At 30.3% G+C, this 14,934-nt stretch overlaps 1 protein-coding gene across 4 annotated transcripts in view; it reads right to left on the bottom strand.

Annotated features, from left to right (window-relative positions):
- Window positions 1-258: 258 nt before the first annotated feature.
- LOC111614488 (glutamate receptor ionotropic, delta-2-like) overlaps window positions 259-14,934 on the bottom strand; it is a 31,004-nt gene continuing 16,328 nt past the window's right edge. Inside the window, exons 1-9 of one of the 4 annotated variants that reach the window (XM_023355864.1) lie at window positions 14,653-14,685; window positions 14,293-14,337; window positions 14,119-14,216; window positions 11,991-12,081; window positions 7,335-7,487; window positions 2,185-2,326; window positions 1,880-2,106; window positions 730-989; window positions 259-643 (exon numbers count right to left, since the gene is read on the bottom strand). In XM_023355864.1, coding sequence (XP_023211632.1) covers window positions 427-643; window positions 730-989; window positions 1,880-2,106; window positions 2,185-2,326; window positions 7,335-7,487; window positions 11,991-12,081; window positions 14,119-14,216; window positions 14,293-14,331 — 1,227 coding nt within the window. In that variant the 5' untranslated portion in view covers window positions 14,332-14,337; window positions 14,653-14,685 and the 3' untranslated portion in view covers window positions 259-426. Of the gene's footprint in view, window positions 644-729; window positions 990-1,879; window positions 2,107-2,184; window positions 2,327-7,334; window positions 7,488-11,990; window positions 12,082-14,118; window positions 14,217-14,292; window positions 14,338-14,652; window positions 14,686-14,934 lie in introns of those variants that run through there. The other 3 variants (XM_023355863.1, XM_023355866.1, XM_023355865.1) reach the window with 3 other exon arrangements.

Raw genomic sequence — 14,934 nt, 5'->3', positions numbered from 1 at the left:
AAAATTGCTCACTCTTTTTTACATTCAATGCAGCGAAGGTTTATGTGATCCACGTGATATTTTAATGAGTTTGATAAATGTAAAAGACTGTTTAGGAGATAAATTTTGAAAAGATTTAATGCATCCAATTCGAAGATTTCGATCAGAATTCCATAAAAAAAATATAAATTTTATTTATTAAAATGCATAAAGAGAAAATTTAATTTGTTATATTTAATTGACTTGACTTTTCTACTTTTCCTACTTTCCCATAGCAAAGAGAAATGCTTTCATAAAATAAAAGCAGTCAATGTGAAAATAAGACATAAATCAGTACTTCCCAGTACGAAGCAAAATGTTATTTTATGAAACTGTGCACTAAATATAAAATCTAAATACTAAAATCTCCAGAGTAAGATAAATCTACAGATTATAAATCGTCATTAATTAAAAATTTCTTTTTGGTTTAGAGAAAAATGCAATTGTCAATTCACCAATAAAACAAAGAAGAGATAATACATATCCAATAACGAGAACAACGAAACATCCTGCAAGTTCTTCGAACTTTAATGGATGAACTTCATCCTTTTCCTCTTGTCGCAGAGTAAAAAACTCTTTTTCCGTTATATGTTGAACAATTCCAACTTCAAGTAAACGAGTTATGCTATAAGGAAGAACATACAACAAAATCAGAACATATCTGTTACACAATTGTACAAACAAGAATTAAAAATAATTTTATGTTTTTACATTTTCTCGACAGATCTTTTGTATGGAAAATCTTTTCTAAGCAAATATGAAAAAAGAACTATATAAAAATTATCTTCATTCAGTGAAGATTTGCCTTGAATTTTCGGCATTATTCTTCCCTTCGCAATTCCCTCTGTTGTAATAAATGCAAAACGTTCATTTTTTATTTTGCTAGCTATGACTGACAGGTCTACTAGTAAACTACCCGGATTTTTTTCTATGTAGTTCGATAACGTATTAATATCCTTCGAATTTTGTTTCTGAAATAAAATATATGATGAAATTAATTGTAATTTCTATTCTTAATGTTATAATAATATATAATTATAATTACATTAGAGTAAGAGGTTTTATTTATTGAACACTTATATAGATATTAATATGTTTTCTATATGCAGTATGTAGCTTTAATTCTCATTTTAAATAATGAATCGTTAAAGAATATTCCAAATTTAATTTTTAATCCCAGACGAAAGTAATATATGAACCGAAATATTTGCTAAGCTACAGTAAAAAGTTATAAAAGATCAGATTAAAATTCTAAAAACTAACAAATTCGTTATATCGAAATTTGATATTGGAAAAGTTTCTCGTTTGTAATCGCAAATTGTTGACAGAGAATAAATGATTTAAACCTTAAAGTTAATGGTGGAATAAATGTCACTAGAAGATTTATACTTATTTTAAAATAGTAAAAAATAGTAACAGAATAAATTTAATTACCTCATTTTGACGATAAATTTAAAATGGTATAATATTAAATTTTATTTACAAAATGCGCTGATGAAGTCAAGCGATCAAATTGGAAAGACATAATGATAAAAAATATAAAATTTTAATTTATTTTGTGAATAGGAAATTTTGATATTATGGCACGTTAAGGATTAGAAATACAAACACGTATTTCTATATTGAAACGATTAGAATATTTTCTTTGAACTTTCAGCCGTAAAATTTTTATTTTACAATTGAAAACATTTCATATAAATGTGCATAATATGTTCAATAAAAATTATTCCTAAATTTCGTATTTTACAGACGCGTTTCTAACCATGTAAAATATTCAGACCAATATATAAATAGTATTTTAATTAACATCGTAAAATTTCAAAAATAAAGTTTAGATATTTAATTTATGTATTAACTTAACTCGTAACTTTGTTATTGTTCCCCGTGAATATGTGCCACAAGAATATTCTCCGAGTTTGACGGCAGTGGCTAATTCATTTATGGTTTGTGGAACAGGTTCATAAGAAGGTGCAGTCAAAAAAGAAATTAAAGTTCCAGAATAGCCAAATCTTAATACAGAGATTGATAATAAACACACTCCAATCGATAATCTTGAAGAGTAATTATTTACATTGCTTAAATTAGTTCCTGTAAATTGTTATAAGAAATGTTAATGCAAGAATATGTGTAATCACAAAAGAATACTTGGAATCTTTAAATACCCACCTTTCATGGAACATGATGAAATTAGGAACAACATAGCTATCTGTATTGTCCACAAACCATTGCATCTCTTTTGTCTATAGTTAATTATTTTCGGTAGGATGATTCCAAGTAGCATTATCGAAACACCCAAGGCAATCCAAAGCTAATATATTAATATAAATAAATTTTTATTTGTGTAAATAATGAATTATCATTAATTTTATCGCAGTATATTAAACAAATCAAACTTACAGTATATTTGTTTCAGATATTTTCATCATAATTTCATGCGTTACAGACAATATAAATAAACATGTAATTTATGTAATGAGTTCGAAGTAAGTAATAGTGAGTACGTAAAGTGTTTGGTAAAATATTTCTTGAATTATTTGAATGATGAGCATGACTTTTACATAAAATTGTTTTTACGAATTAATGTATTTTGTTTGACATCTTACACTATTCTAGAATTGAATTATATCTTCTTTTTATTTCTAATATATATTGTAATTGTTAACATTATCGACAATATTTTACAGTTTTCCGTGATGGACATTTTGTTTTCTGTGTATCTGATTTATATACAGTAGACCCCCCTATAACGCTTAGATACGTTCCACGCTAATCGAATTTTACGTTGTAGGAATTATTAAATACATGAGCCAATCGCAGCCCGATAGGTGTGAACTTTATGGACAAAGGCTGTTTGAAAGGTTTTCTTATATAAAATTAACCGATTCTAGACTAATTCCACTCAGCATTTCCAAAACACGTATAATTTTTTGGGAATAATCTGTATAAACTATGCTATNCATGACCCGAAGACTTTATCAAGATAGAAGAAGTTGTTAAAGATAAAGAAGCGAGTCTTCGAGAAGTTGTCGCAAAATTGTCTTTGACCGGAGGAGAAGCTTTCAAGAAATGCAACTACCTAAAATTGCGTAACGAAAAAGTGCGCTTGCAAGTCATCAGGATTACTATGTAATTCTAAATGCCATGATAGTTCTCCATTTTGTAACAAGTAAAATCCTTTTTTTACTTTTATTAAACGACAATGAATACCAAATGATTAGAAAAAATGCTGTGATTACTGATTAGCTTAGCCAACGTAAGCTATTATATTATTTTTGACAAGATAATTTAATTTTTTGTTATGTTAAAAAATTATTTTTAAACTGTTTCACTAGTTATTAATAAATAAGACTTAGTAAGTTGACTGTTTATAATAGTTGCAATAAATGATTATTAAAATACTCACAGTTTTATTTCCAAAACCAACATTTACTAATCGTCTTTAGTAAAACCTAGCCTGCTCATTCACTATTGGTCCAGACTCTATCAATCTTGTCGCGAAACGAGTCGGCGAAGATGTTTTAGGAGATGCTTTATACGAATGTTGCTACAATTTTTTCGCTACGTTATAGGAATTGTAGTTATAGGAACGCACGTTATAGGGGGGTCGACTGTAATTTAACCTGATACATTATGATTAATTTACAATTCAATCTCTTCAAAAAATAAAGACAAGTTACTGCTTTTCAGATGAGTGTGATTTTATCTGCAATACCACAGCCAATAATTGATTATTTCTTTGTAAGAACTTAAGGATGCCTTTATCAAATTTCTTATTAATATGTTAAATATAACTTAGCTCACTGAGCTTCCAATGTATCCCTTTATTGAGTAATGCTTGGCATATTTACCTCAATCAGGTGAGACATTTTTGAAAACAAGTTTGGTCAATATTTTAACGAATTAATTTGGATTACGATACGTTGTCTCTCAGACAATAGTATTTTAAAATTTCAACGGAAGTGTTTATCGAAAGATATTGCATAACAGAAATATCCCTTACCTAGCTTACAGTAAAAACGATCTACTCGAAAAAAGTAAATTTGTTATTGAGCAATTAGTAGTTACGTATCTAGAAATTACATGAATAAAACCAGTTAACACAATTACCACTTCATCTGCATAAAATCCCAAATGTAATAATATACAGAAGAAATTGAATTTAATAATTGATTTAGAAATCCTCGTATTAATCTGTTTAAGCGATATGTGACTGTAAATGCTCGAACTATGGTAAATCCTAAGATTTTCCAGTAAAACCTAAGATTTACCAAATCTTTGTGGTAAAAGTCCGAAATGTTCTATGAAAATCGTTAATTTCGAACTTTTATCAGCATTTACTTGGTATATCTTAGGTTTTACCTCATAGACATGGTAAATGTTGAAAAAATAATCCCCGCTTCCCGCACCCCACCGCGCCGCCGTTTTCGCTCGTCGCATTCCATCGTTTGAGAACGTTAAAACGCGCACGTTAATTCTAATCTTGTTTGAGATTTCTCTGTCAAAAAGTTATTTACGAATCAAGATTAGTGTGAAACGGAGATTTTATTAAATAACGGACGAGCTCGTTGCAAGCAAGAAAGATAATAACATTTATCTCAATAGGGACAAATACGTAAAATGTTTGGAGGAAGTAAAAGCTGCAAAGAACATGAAAATGAAACAAGCTGTTCATTACAGGCGTATAAATCGTTACGAAATTTCGACTATAGGCGACAAAGAAAAACTAATTGCGCCTATGAAGGACAAAAATGGATAAATAAGGTATTGCATTTGTTACGAGGACTTATTCAACATTCTAGAAGAAACGCATGTTGCTCTTGGCCACGGTGGAAAGACACGGATGCTTAAGGAATGTAACTGCAAGTGTAAAAATGTAACAGTTGAGGCTACTATGACATATTTGAAGCTATGCCAACCTTGCCAAAAGAAACAGAAGACTTTGAAAAAGGGCATTGTCGTCAGACCTATACTTCACAGTGAAATGAACTCACGCTGTCAGGTTGATCTAATAGATCTACAAACTACCCCAGATAAAAATTCTAAATTTATTTTAGTTTACCAAGACCATCTTACCAAATATGTGATGCTTCGTGCGCTTCAAACTAAACGCGCCGTAGAAGTTGCACACCATCTTTTAAATATTTTCATTACTTTTGGAGCATCCTTCATTCCGATAATGGTCGAGAATTCTCTAACCAAGTTATTGAGAGTTTATGCTCCATATGGCCGGATGTAAAAATCGTACGTAGAAAGGCAAGACATAGCCAAAGTCAAGGATCAATGGAGCGTGCTAATCAAGACATAGAAAATATGTTGAGCATGTGGATGGAAACCAGTTATCAAAGTAGTCAAAGGGTTTAAGATTCATCCAGGCGGTAAAAAATAGAGCATATCACGAGGGAATTAAATGTTCTCCCTACGAAGTAATGTTTGGCTGTCCAATAAAAATAAGCCTTGTAACTTCAGCAATCCCTAGTGATATGATTAAAGTTATAAGATCTGAAGAAGATTTAGAGAAGTTGTTGCATTCGCATGACAATACGGAACAAAATAATGACATCGAAAATGTAATCGAACAGGACAAGGAAGAAAGCATTGTTAAAAATGAGTCAGAAGGGGATATAGACAATAGTACTGTCAACGATAAAACACAAGATGAAATGATTATTACTGAGAAGATGAAGGCGAAGCAAAGAACCGATGATTCCAATGTAACGATTCAGAGACAGAAAACACGATTGAGTCTCAGGAAGTTCTTATAACAATAGAGCCAATACCAAAAAAAGTTAGAATCTGTAGTGACAATAAGAAACAACGCAAAATTGAGTTTGGAGAAACGAGTTGAAAAAATGAAAGCTATGTCTGTGGATAAATATCCAAATGTGAAAATTGGCCAAAATGTAAGACTGAAAGTGCCCAAAATTGACAAAACTAAAACTGACCCGAACAGCGTTATTGCAGTTGTAATAGATGTAAAGGACAACAAATTTTACCAACTAGGTACCAAAATTGGAGAACTAAAGCAGCTTTATACACAAAATCAATTTACCTCATGACCCGAAGACTTTATCAAGATAGAAGAAGTTGTTAAAGATAAAGAAGCGAGTCTTCGAGAAGTTGTCGCAAAATTGTCTTTGACCGGAGGAGAAGCTTTCAAGAAATGCAACTACCTAAAATTGCGTAACGAAAAAGTGCGCTTGCAAGTCATCAGGATTACTATGTAATTCTAAATGCCATGATAGTTCTCCATTTTGTAACAAGTAAAATCCTTTTTTTACTTTTATTAAACGACAATGAATACCAAATGATTAGAAAAAATGCTGTGATTACTGATTAGCTTAGCCAACGTAAGCTATTATATTATTTTTGACAAGATAATTTAATTTTTTGTTATGTTAAAAAATTATTTTTAAACTGTTTCACTAGTTATTAATAAATAAGACTTAGTAATTGACTGTTTATAATAATTGCAATAAATGATTATTAAAATACTCACAGTTTTATTTCCAAAACCAACATTTACTAATCGTCTTTAGTAAAACCTAGCATGTTCCAAACTCTAATGGTAAAAGCCCGGAGAATCATCTCACTTTATAAAAATCCTTACATTTACCAACTCATGTTGGTAAATCTGAAGATTTACGAGTAAAACCTAGGATTTACGAATATACGGGCTTTTGCAGTAACAGATACACTTATATCCATGAAAAAGTAAAATAGGTTATTTGAATTAGTTATATCAAATAGAAGACAAAGGAAGCTTTGGTCATTTTCATGCAGATATCTGCATAAATCTCACTGATCCAAGAAATTTTTTCAGATCTGTGTCTGGATTTTCAATTATAATTTCACAATCAACAATGGTATGTTTGAAATATTGCCAAAAAACTGTATATTTATTCTTTAAACTCATAATTATCACTTGCCAAAATTTATAGAAAAACTAAATAGAATGTGAAAGTAAGAAGTTACTATTAATTAGCAGATACTGAAAGCAATCAAAATTCCAATTTGAAATGAGTAATTTTGACAATTTCCTCAAATCATTTAATTATCTTCAGTGTGATATCTCGGAATGTGAAAACCTAAGCATGAATAAAGTTACATGTTTTTACTTAAACTTCCTCATTTTATAAAATCGACACTTCTGTTTTACTGAAAGTTTTTTTTATAAAATTTGTCAAAAGTTCGCATAAGCTAAAGAATTCATATTTATTGTAATAAAATATTACATGATTTCTATATGAAACAATAGAATTTCCGATTGATATTCGTGAATATTAAGCAGAATTTTCAATTACACCTGGAAAACATACCTGAAGAGAAAAAGGTCGAGTAATACTTTTCCAATCAGCTTTCCGTTTTGTTTCTGCAACAATAAATTTCATCGGAACTACCCGTATGAATGGTGTGTAATCCACTGGGAGGTGGCTTAGAAGATATGTAGGAACACCAGTAATATCGGCGACCTAAATATTATGTAGTTATTCAGCCTTTTTAATGTATTATCTTTAAACAAATAAATAAGAAAGAATGTTTTGAAATTATGAAATTAGTAAACTTTTAGTTTTTTAAAAACAATTTTACTTATTTTCTCTTATGATGTTTTCATCGCAAAAAGTATTATTAAATATTTTACGTTAACATTTTTATATTCACATTATTAAATATTCTATTTAACTCCTGAACCCTGTAATTGATCTTAACCAATTCTTTTCACTTATTTTCTGGGGGCCAAAAATAATCTGCAGGCTAAATCTATAAATGACAGATGACTATGGAATTATCATAAAAACTATTCTCTTATGAAGTTATTGATGATTGAAAATACTTGAAGTGTTATTAATTAAAAACACTATTGATATATATTTTAATTAGTAGTGTTATTATATAGTTATTTATTTTGTTTGATACTTATTTTCTGTGTTATGTTTTCAATTTACATGTTTAAGTTATATCTGATCGAACGTTCCTTCGTGAAATGATCCATTTAAATTTGTTGGTTCTGCCATTATTTTTGCCTTCGTTGTCTGGCACACAAAAGAAGAAAATCTTATGTGTTTGTAAAAAAGCTACGAAAAACAGAACTTAAAACATTAAAAAATAATATGAAGTTTAAATGGTGGCGTCTAACAATATCCAAGCAACCAAGATATTGAAGAATCAGGAAAATATAAACAGAATTTGCTTGAATTGGTTAAACTGCATTAATTAAACGCCGTAGCAAAGACACGCTTTACACATATATGTCTGCGAAACCATGACATGTTACGAATAAAACATCAGCAACATCTTAAAAATTAAGTATCACATGAATATAATAATTAATATTCGTTATTTTTGTAAGAATCTTATGCTCTAGCTATAAGAAAAAAAATAGTAGAAATGGGACAACAATTTGAAAAAAAATTTGTTTAGAATTGTGTAATTTACATCATAAAAGTGTTATGTGTTTAACTACAATATCGAACGTTTGGTAACGAAAGGTTCTAATTGGAGCTTTTCATATACTTACAACCTCAGAAAAAGCATTACAATATATTAAAAAAAAAAAACAATTTTTCTACAGTTTTGATTAAAATTGAAAGTGAGAAATAGATTACTATGTAAGCATTGCTTGGTGAGGGTTTACACGTTAGTAAAAGTGAGCTTTTTTAAATAGTTCTCGTACATTGGTAAAAATATTAGTTTTGGAAACTTTGATCAGTTTTTAGCTAAAAGAATTAAAAAGAAAAACTCTTCTAATATCTATAATTGTGAAAAAAAACAACTAGAAGTAGAATGTGATCCTTCGGTATTCATTTTGCTTCTAAACACCGAGTCCACAGAAAAAATGTTACTTACTTTTGAATATCACATTTTTGCGTACCTAACAGCAATTCTGCGTACCTATTTTCATTCAGAAAATAATCGACGTACGCCAATCTTCAAAGTTAGCAATGATTCAAGTTAATATAACAAAGATATACTAACTGCATTGAAAGGATGATCTTATTTGGTGTAAATGAATAAATACCATCTAAAGTTTTAGGATAATCAGACCAGACAAAAAAAAGATAGAAGTTTTCAGTATAAAGTAGAAAAAAAATCCTGCAGGACGAAAGAGTAAAAGTAAATATGAAGCTTCTAGAAAGCAGAAAACAAGTAAAAATTTACTACAGTGGGTCAGGTTTTCAATTAAAAAATTCGAATCCATGTTTTCCTAATGCGGCACTTCGAATTTTGTTTTCAATTGCAGAATTCAGGGATGCATAAGTTGCAACGAAAAGTGAAAGTGAAACCAATTAAAGCTGCAGTTTCCTTTCTGAATATGCAACATCAACGATGCAATTTAGGAATAGATATTTATCTGCTTCATGTTACAAATTTATCTTCATCAAATGTTAGAAATTTATTAGATGCTTTATTTCAAAGGAAAAAGGCCAACGATGTGCATTTAAATTCCTAACTATTCTATTTACAAATGTATGCCTACTCAAACTGTTCAAAATTTTTGCTGTAAAGTCAGAATTTTAAACTAGCTAGAAATTCTTTTAAGTTTAAACCAATTGGCATTTGGTTTATATTAAATTTCACAGAACGATATTCTCCCTCAAGATCAGGATAGGAAAAGTTTATTCATTTTTTTAGCTATAGTAATAGACTCTGTGGCATCTCATCTTGAAGACCAATAAATCGTCTTATGTTTCTAATTAATAAATTTAAGAAAATTTTTTAAAAATAGACAATACATAAAAGCGTCTTTTAACTTTTGTCGTTTTGCACGCACACGAAAAAATTAACAGTTCCATAATGGAGTCGACCTTTCATTTGAGGCTACATGTGTTATCTATTTTTAAGAATTTTTCTTATTTTTATTACTAAATTTATTTCTCTCGGCAATTTTTATCAAACGTATTTATGTTTCTATTCACAATTACTTTCTTTTCAGTTAGAATTGTTTCAACTGATAAAGTGGTCGTTTTATTGTATTCAAGGAAAGGATTCCTTTAAAATTCAAAAATTAGTGTTTCAAGGAGTGAATTTTATAATATCATATCTAATTTTCTTCGAAAAATCAGACATTTAACTTTAAAAACACAAATCACTCGAAACATTACAGAAGTCGTTAAAATATGTGGCCGAATTCTTAACAATTGACAACATTACTGTACTGATTTGCACTTCTGAACTAAAATTCTTCCATCGTAATCCGATGACAATGTCTTTTAGAAAGGTTTTTGGCGTTGCCCCACTTCGATACCTAGCGTTCGCCCCATCCAATCGATATTTTATAATCATGAAGAAATGCGGAATATAATCATGGGTGTGTCTAAATACATTGCAGTGATGTATATGATTAGGGTATTCGATCCCGGTCTTTATTTCTAATCCCGGGATTTCGGGATTATACTTATTCAATCCCGGGATCCCGGGATTATTTCGGTATTGAGGGTTAATAAAAAATAAGAAAATCTTACAGAAATCAAAAATCAAAATTTAGACAAAAATCAACGTATTTTACGGTATACACCTAGTTAATTTAATCACTCTAATTAATCAGACTTACAGTCAGACTAACCAGACTTAAAATCACTGTCTTCATGTTAAATTTATTCTTTTTTAAGCATCACTGAGATCTCTTTAAACTCACATAAATTGAAAAAACCTTTATGTAACAAACTATGCAAATAAACGTTGAAAATTAACAAAAATCTCTCTTAACATCGACTAAATAGACTACTTTCATATAACAACCTAGTAAGTAGGTAGTAAAGTAAGTTTCTTAGCAAAAAGTATTTAAAAATAATATTAATCAGTCACATTTTTCTTAAATATAAAGAAAACTAATCTAATAGGAACATTCTAATTTGAATTGCGAAAATATGATCTGAGAAATAACAACGCATCCTGTGTCTCATCACCAAGTCTGCTTCTCAATTTGTTGCACATATATGCAGCTGCTGAGAAAACGCGTTTAGGTTTGATGGAAGTTGGAGGAATCGTTAGTAAATACTTATAAGCCCGTTCTAGTTATAGCTTCGAGGACACGGGGAGGTTGGAAGAAAACAGTCCGGTCGACACAGATCGGGATTGTAGGAGTAAAGGCTACAATCCCGATTGTTTCGATCATTGTAAGCATGCCTTTCTAAAAATAAACACGTTAATTTTGTAAATTCGGTCTCTGTGTGAGTCTCTCAGCATCCAGCAAACCACTACTCCCAAACGTAAAAAGACTTTCTCGCATCATCCTGACAGATCACGGGCAAGGCGGGGGTCGTAACCTTTTCACCTAAGGTCGACCCCCCTAAGCGAGAGGCGTCGGGTCTATATTAACCACACTGGCAAAACAAGATGGCTGACACATTGACAGGTAAAACGCACTGAGTAGTGCTCTCGACTGCGCCAGAAAATCGATTGGCGCCCGCGAAAATTCAAAAATACAAAAATGAAGTATATTACCAAGTAACCCAGTGAGAACTGCTTGCCTATCATTTTAGTTGAAAATACAAGAAGTTTTATTCCAAGCAAGCATCGCAAGCCCGCTAGGTTAATTTCTGCTGCTTGCTTGGAATAAAATTTCTTGTATTTTATATTAAAATGATAGGCAAGCAATTCTGTTAAAAGCACTGAACGTTTCGCTTCATGCAGTCTATTTTGCAACTTTTTTTAAAATGATGTCAATCCCGAAAATCTCGGGATTAGGAAAACTTAATCCCGAAAATTTTGGGACTGAAAAGTGGTCGGGATCCCGGGATCCCGATTTTCGAGATCTCGGGATCAAATCCTCTATATATGATGGTGACCTGAGAACTACTAGAAATATCACCAACAAAAGCGACTTTTTAATTTATTAAAATTATTCTTATAAAGTTCTTTTGATAATGAAATAGATAAATTTGATTTGAGTATCATTTTATAAATCTTAATATTTTCTCACAAATCACTTTTTATGAATTAATTCCATCTTGAATTTCGAGAAAGAAAATTACCTTATTCACAATTTGGCCAATCATTCCAGAATAGGAGCCATTTGCTTTTCTTCTTCCATATCCTAAAGGTATTGGATGAACAACTTCGTAGCTATTGATACATAAAATCAATTTTATTAATATGCAAAAGTCATTTAGGGTAGTTTCACCAGTGAATGACCGGCTCTAGCGAATGTCCATATTGCAAGAAATTTGTATTAAATTAGCGCCACGGCAAGAAAAAGTAATCAGAAGGCTGAATTACTGAAAATCAACTACATTTCGAAGTATTTTCTTTCATTGGTCATTCAGGAACGCGTGATAGTGTTTAAAATATGGCAGCTTTCTTGAGATGTGTGTGTAAGGTGTAATCCTGTTTGCATTATAATAAGATAAGAAATGTAACAAAGATTCATATAGCAACATTTAAAATAATTATTCATTGATTATAATAAGCATTGACTAAAGAAAGGGTTTTGTAGATATTTAAAGTATTGTTTTAGTTCAAAAATTAATTGTGAGCATTAAAGGTCTGTAGATAATGGGGGCACTATATTCACTGGATTTGAAAAATGATTCTTTTTCAGTGAAGAAACACTTCGGTCATTTAATAGTGATAAAGGAATATGCGTTATTTTGATTTATGAGCACATAATTCAAAATCTGTGAATGTTGTTTCATAGTAATGTATGGGTGAATGACCAAAATATCAAACTTGTAGCAGTAAGTGACCATGGTTCAAAGTTATGTGCTCATTCATTGTTGCATATTAAAATGGCTTGAAATGAACAATTAAAGACATTTGAATTTGATTTCATTCATATAAATTCAAAATGGCAGATGAAATAAATAGAAAAAAGAAAGCTAACAGACATTTTCAAAATAGTGAAAAAGGTTTGTATGCAGCTGTAGCAGTAGTACGTGAAAATAAAATGAGTGTTAATAAGGATAGAAAAGAATTTAACATCGCAAAAAGAAAATTAAGAAATAAATTACATGGAAAAGTACCAAAAAGTGAAAAATAGGTCTCACAACTAAAGCAGAGGAAGACTGGTTGAAAAATTTGATTATTGGAAAAGCCATATTGGATTTTCCTATTCATTCCGATGAAGTAAAAGATGCCGTCCGAAAGTTATGAAAGATATGGAACAAAAGAACCCATTTAATGATGATCGCCCAAAAAAATGGCTGAAACTTTTTAAAAGGAATACTAATGTAGCAACAAGAATACAAAAGTGATATCTAAAGCTGCAGCAGCAGTTTCAGAAGAAATAATAAGGAATTAGGTTCAAGAAAAGAACATGCAAGTGATATACTGCAAAATCCTTTTGTATTTTTAATACAGATAAAACAGGGATGTTATTATTAACAGGGATTATAAACAGGGATTATTAAACTGACAATTTCTATAACATTGTGTATATGATATATATGAATTAAAGCCCATTAGCTAAAAATTAATATTTTTATTCCAATTTTTTAATCCGATATTTCATGACCGAATTACAAAATATGACTGACACATGCGGTATGTAGTGTTTAACGGTATAAAATTGCATACAGTAACCTAAAACTTTAATTATTCATTCATTATTAATCACTAGCGGTCATTCACTAGCCGTCAGCTGGTCAACTACTAAAGCCATAAGGTCATTCACTCGTAATTTTTAAATCTTAAAAACATCATGTCCTTAATTTAATCAATAATACAGAAAATTAAAAAGTCACTCTTTGAATGAGTATTGCGAATGTTTGGTAACCGGCAATGACCATTATTTGTTAAATGTCTGTTTTTTAAGTGATTACAAGTTGACCCCCCTATAACACTGTTGATAATTCCGTTTTATATGAATTTTATGTTGTACGAGTCACTTAGATTTTACAAATACTTGTGCCGGGCTGTGAACGGCTCACGTATTTGTAAGATATAAGTGACTCGTACAACATGGAATTCATATAATACGAAATTATCAACAATGTTATAGGAGGTCGACTGTATATTGGAATTTTCTTATGAAGGTGCTTAACTTGTCATTTACTAGTAAAACTCTCCTATATTATCTTTATATTTTAATTGATATGTATTTGTTTTTTTTATCAAACACTTTAAACGGTTTTCACGTATTGATCTTACAAATCGCAAACTTACCTAAATTTTAACTGTTCTTGTAAAATTTTAAATATATCAAAAAACCAAGTGCGAGCTATTTCTTTTCTCGATTCTGTAAAATTCATCCACATGGGAATCTGTTAAAAATATAAAATAAGTTTAAAAAGTATATAATTTAAATAACCAATTTTATAAAAGAAAAAAAGTATTTACATCTATTCCAGCAATTTTCCACACGTAGTTTTCAACCATTTTTATCTAAAATGTAACGCATATATATAAGATTTTAATTTACGTCTTATAAACCTACTAATTTTAAAACTTTACAAAAGTTACAGAAACAGGAATCCAAAATATAACATATTGTCAAAATATTAATATATCGGATATTTTCGATATAGGCCTACTCATTTTTCAAGACACTAATGTATTCATCGGCCAAAGGAAAGAAATGGTGTAACGTCACTTTTTATGAAAAACTAGCTGCAAGGACTTGCTTCGCTGGGTTTTTATTTGTGGGCAAAAAAGTAACGATAGTGAAGATTAAGATAATTACATTATAGGCAATCTTACCCGTTTTCACAGAATGCAAGAATTAGGTCCCCCGTTTCCAGACTAATTAGAGACCTGGACCCGATTCTATTTCTGAACGTCAACTGTTCACGTCTAGTCAAACGAACTATTTTCAACGTTTCTGGAACGTTTACAATCGTTCTATAATCAAACCAATATTCGAATTCTATGTTCGAATTAAATTCGAACAAATTCGAACAAAACATTCGAAATAGAAAGCCACTTTCAACCACTTTCAACCCCATATCTCCCGCACCCTTATAGCTATCGAGACGCAACCAC

Source organism: Centruroides sculpturatus, unplaced genomic scaffold (assembly GCF_000671375.1).
Source record: "Centruroides sculpturatus isolate CEXI.00-Female unplaced genomic scaffold, Cexi_2.0 scaffold1574, whole genome shotgun sequence".
Classification (NCBI taxonomy): domain Eukaryota; kingdom Metazoa; phylum Arthropoda; class Arachnida; order Scorpiones; family Buthidae; genus Centruroides; species Centruroides sculpturatus.
The sequence above is the reverse complement of the archived record's forward strand: the minus strand, read 5'-3'. Positions and strand labels throughout refer to the sequence as shown.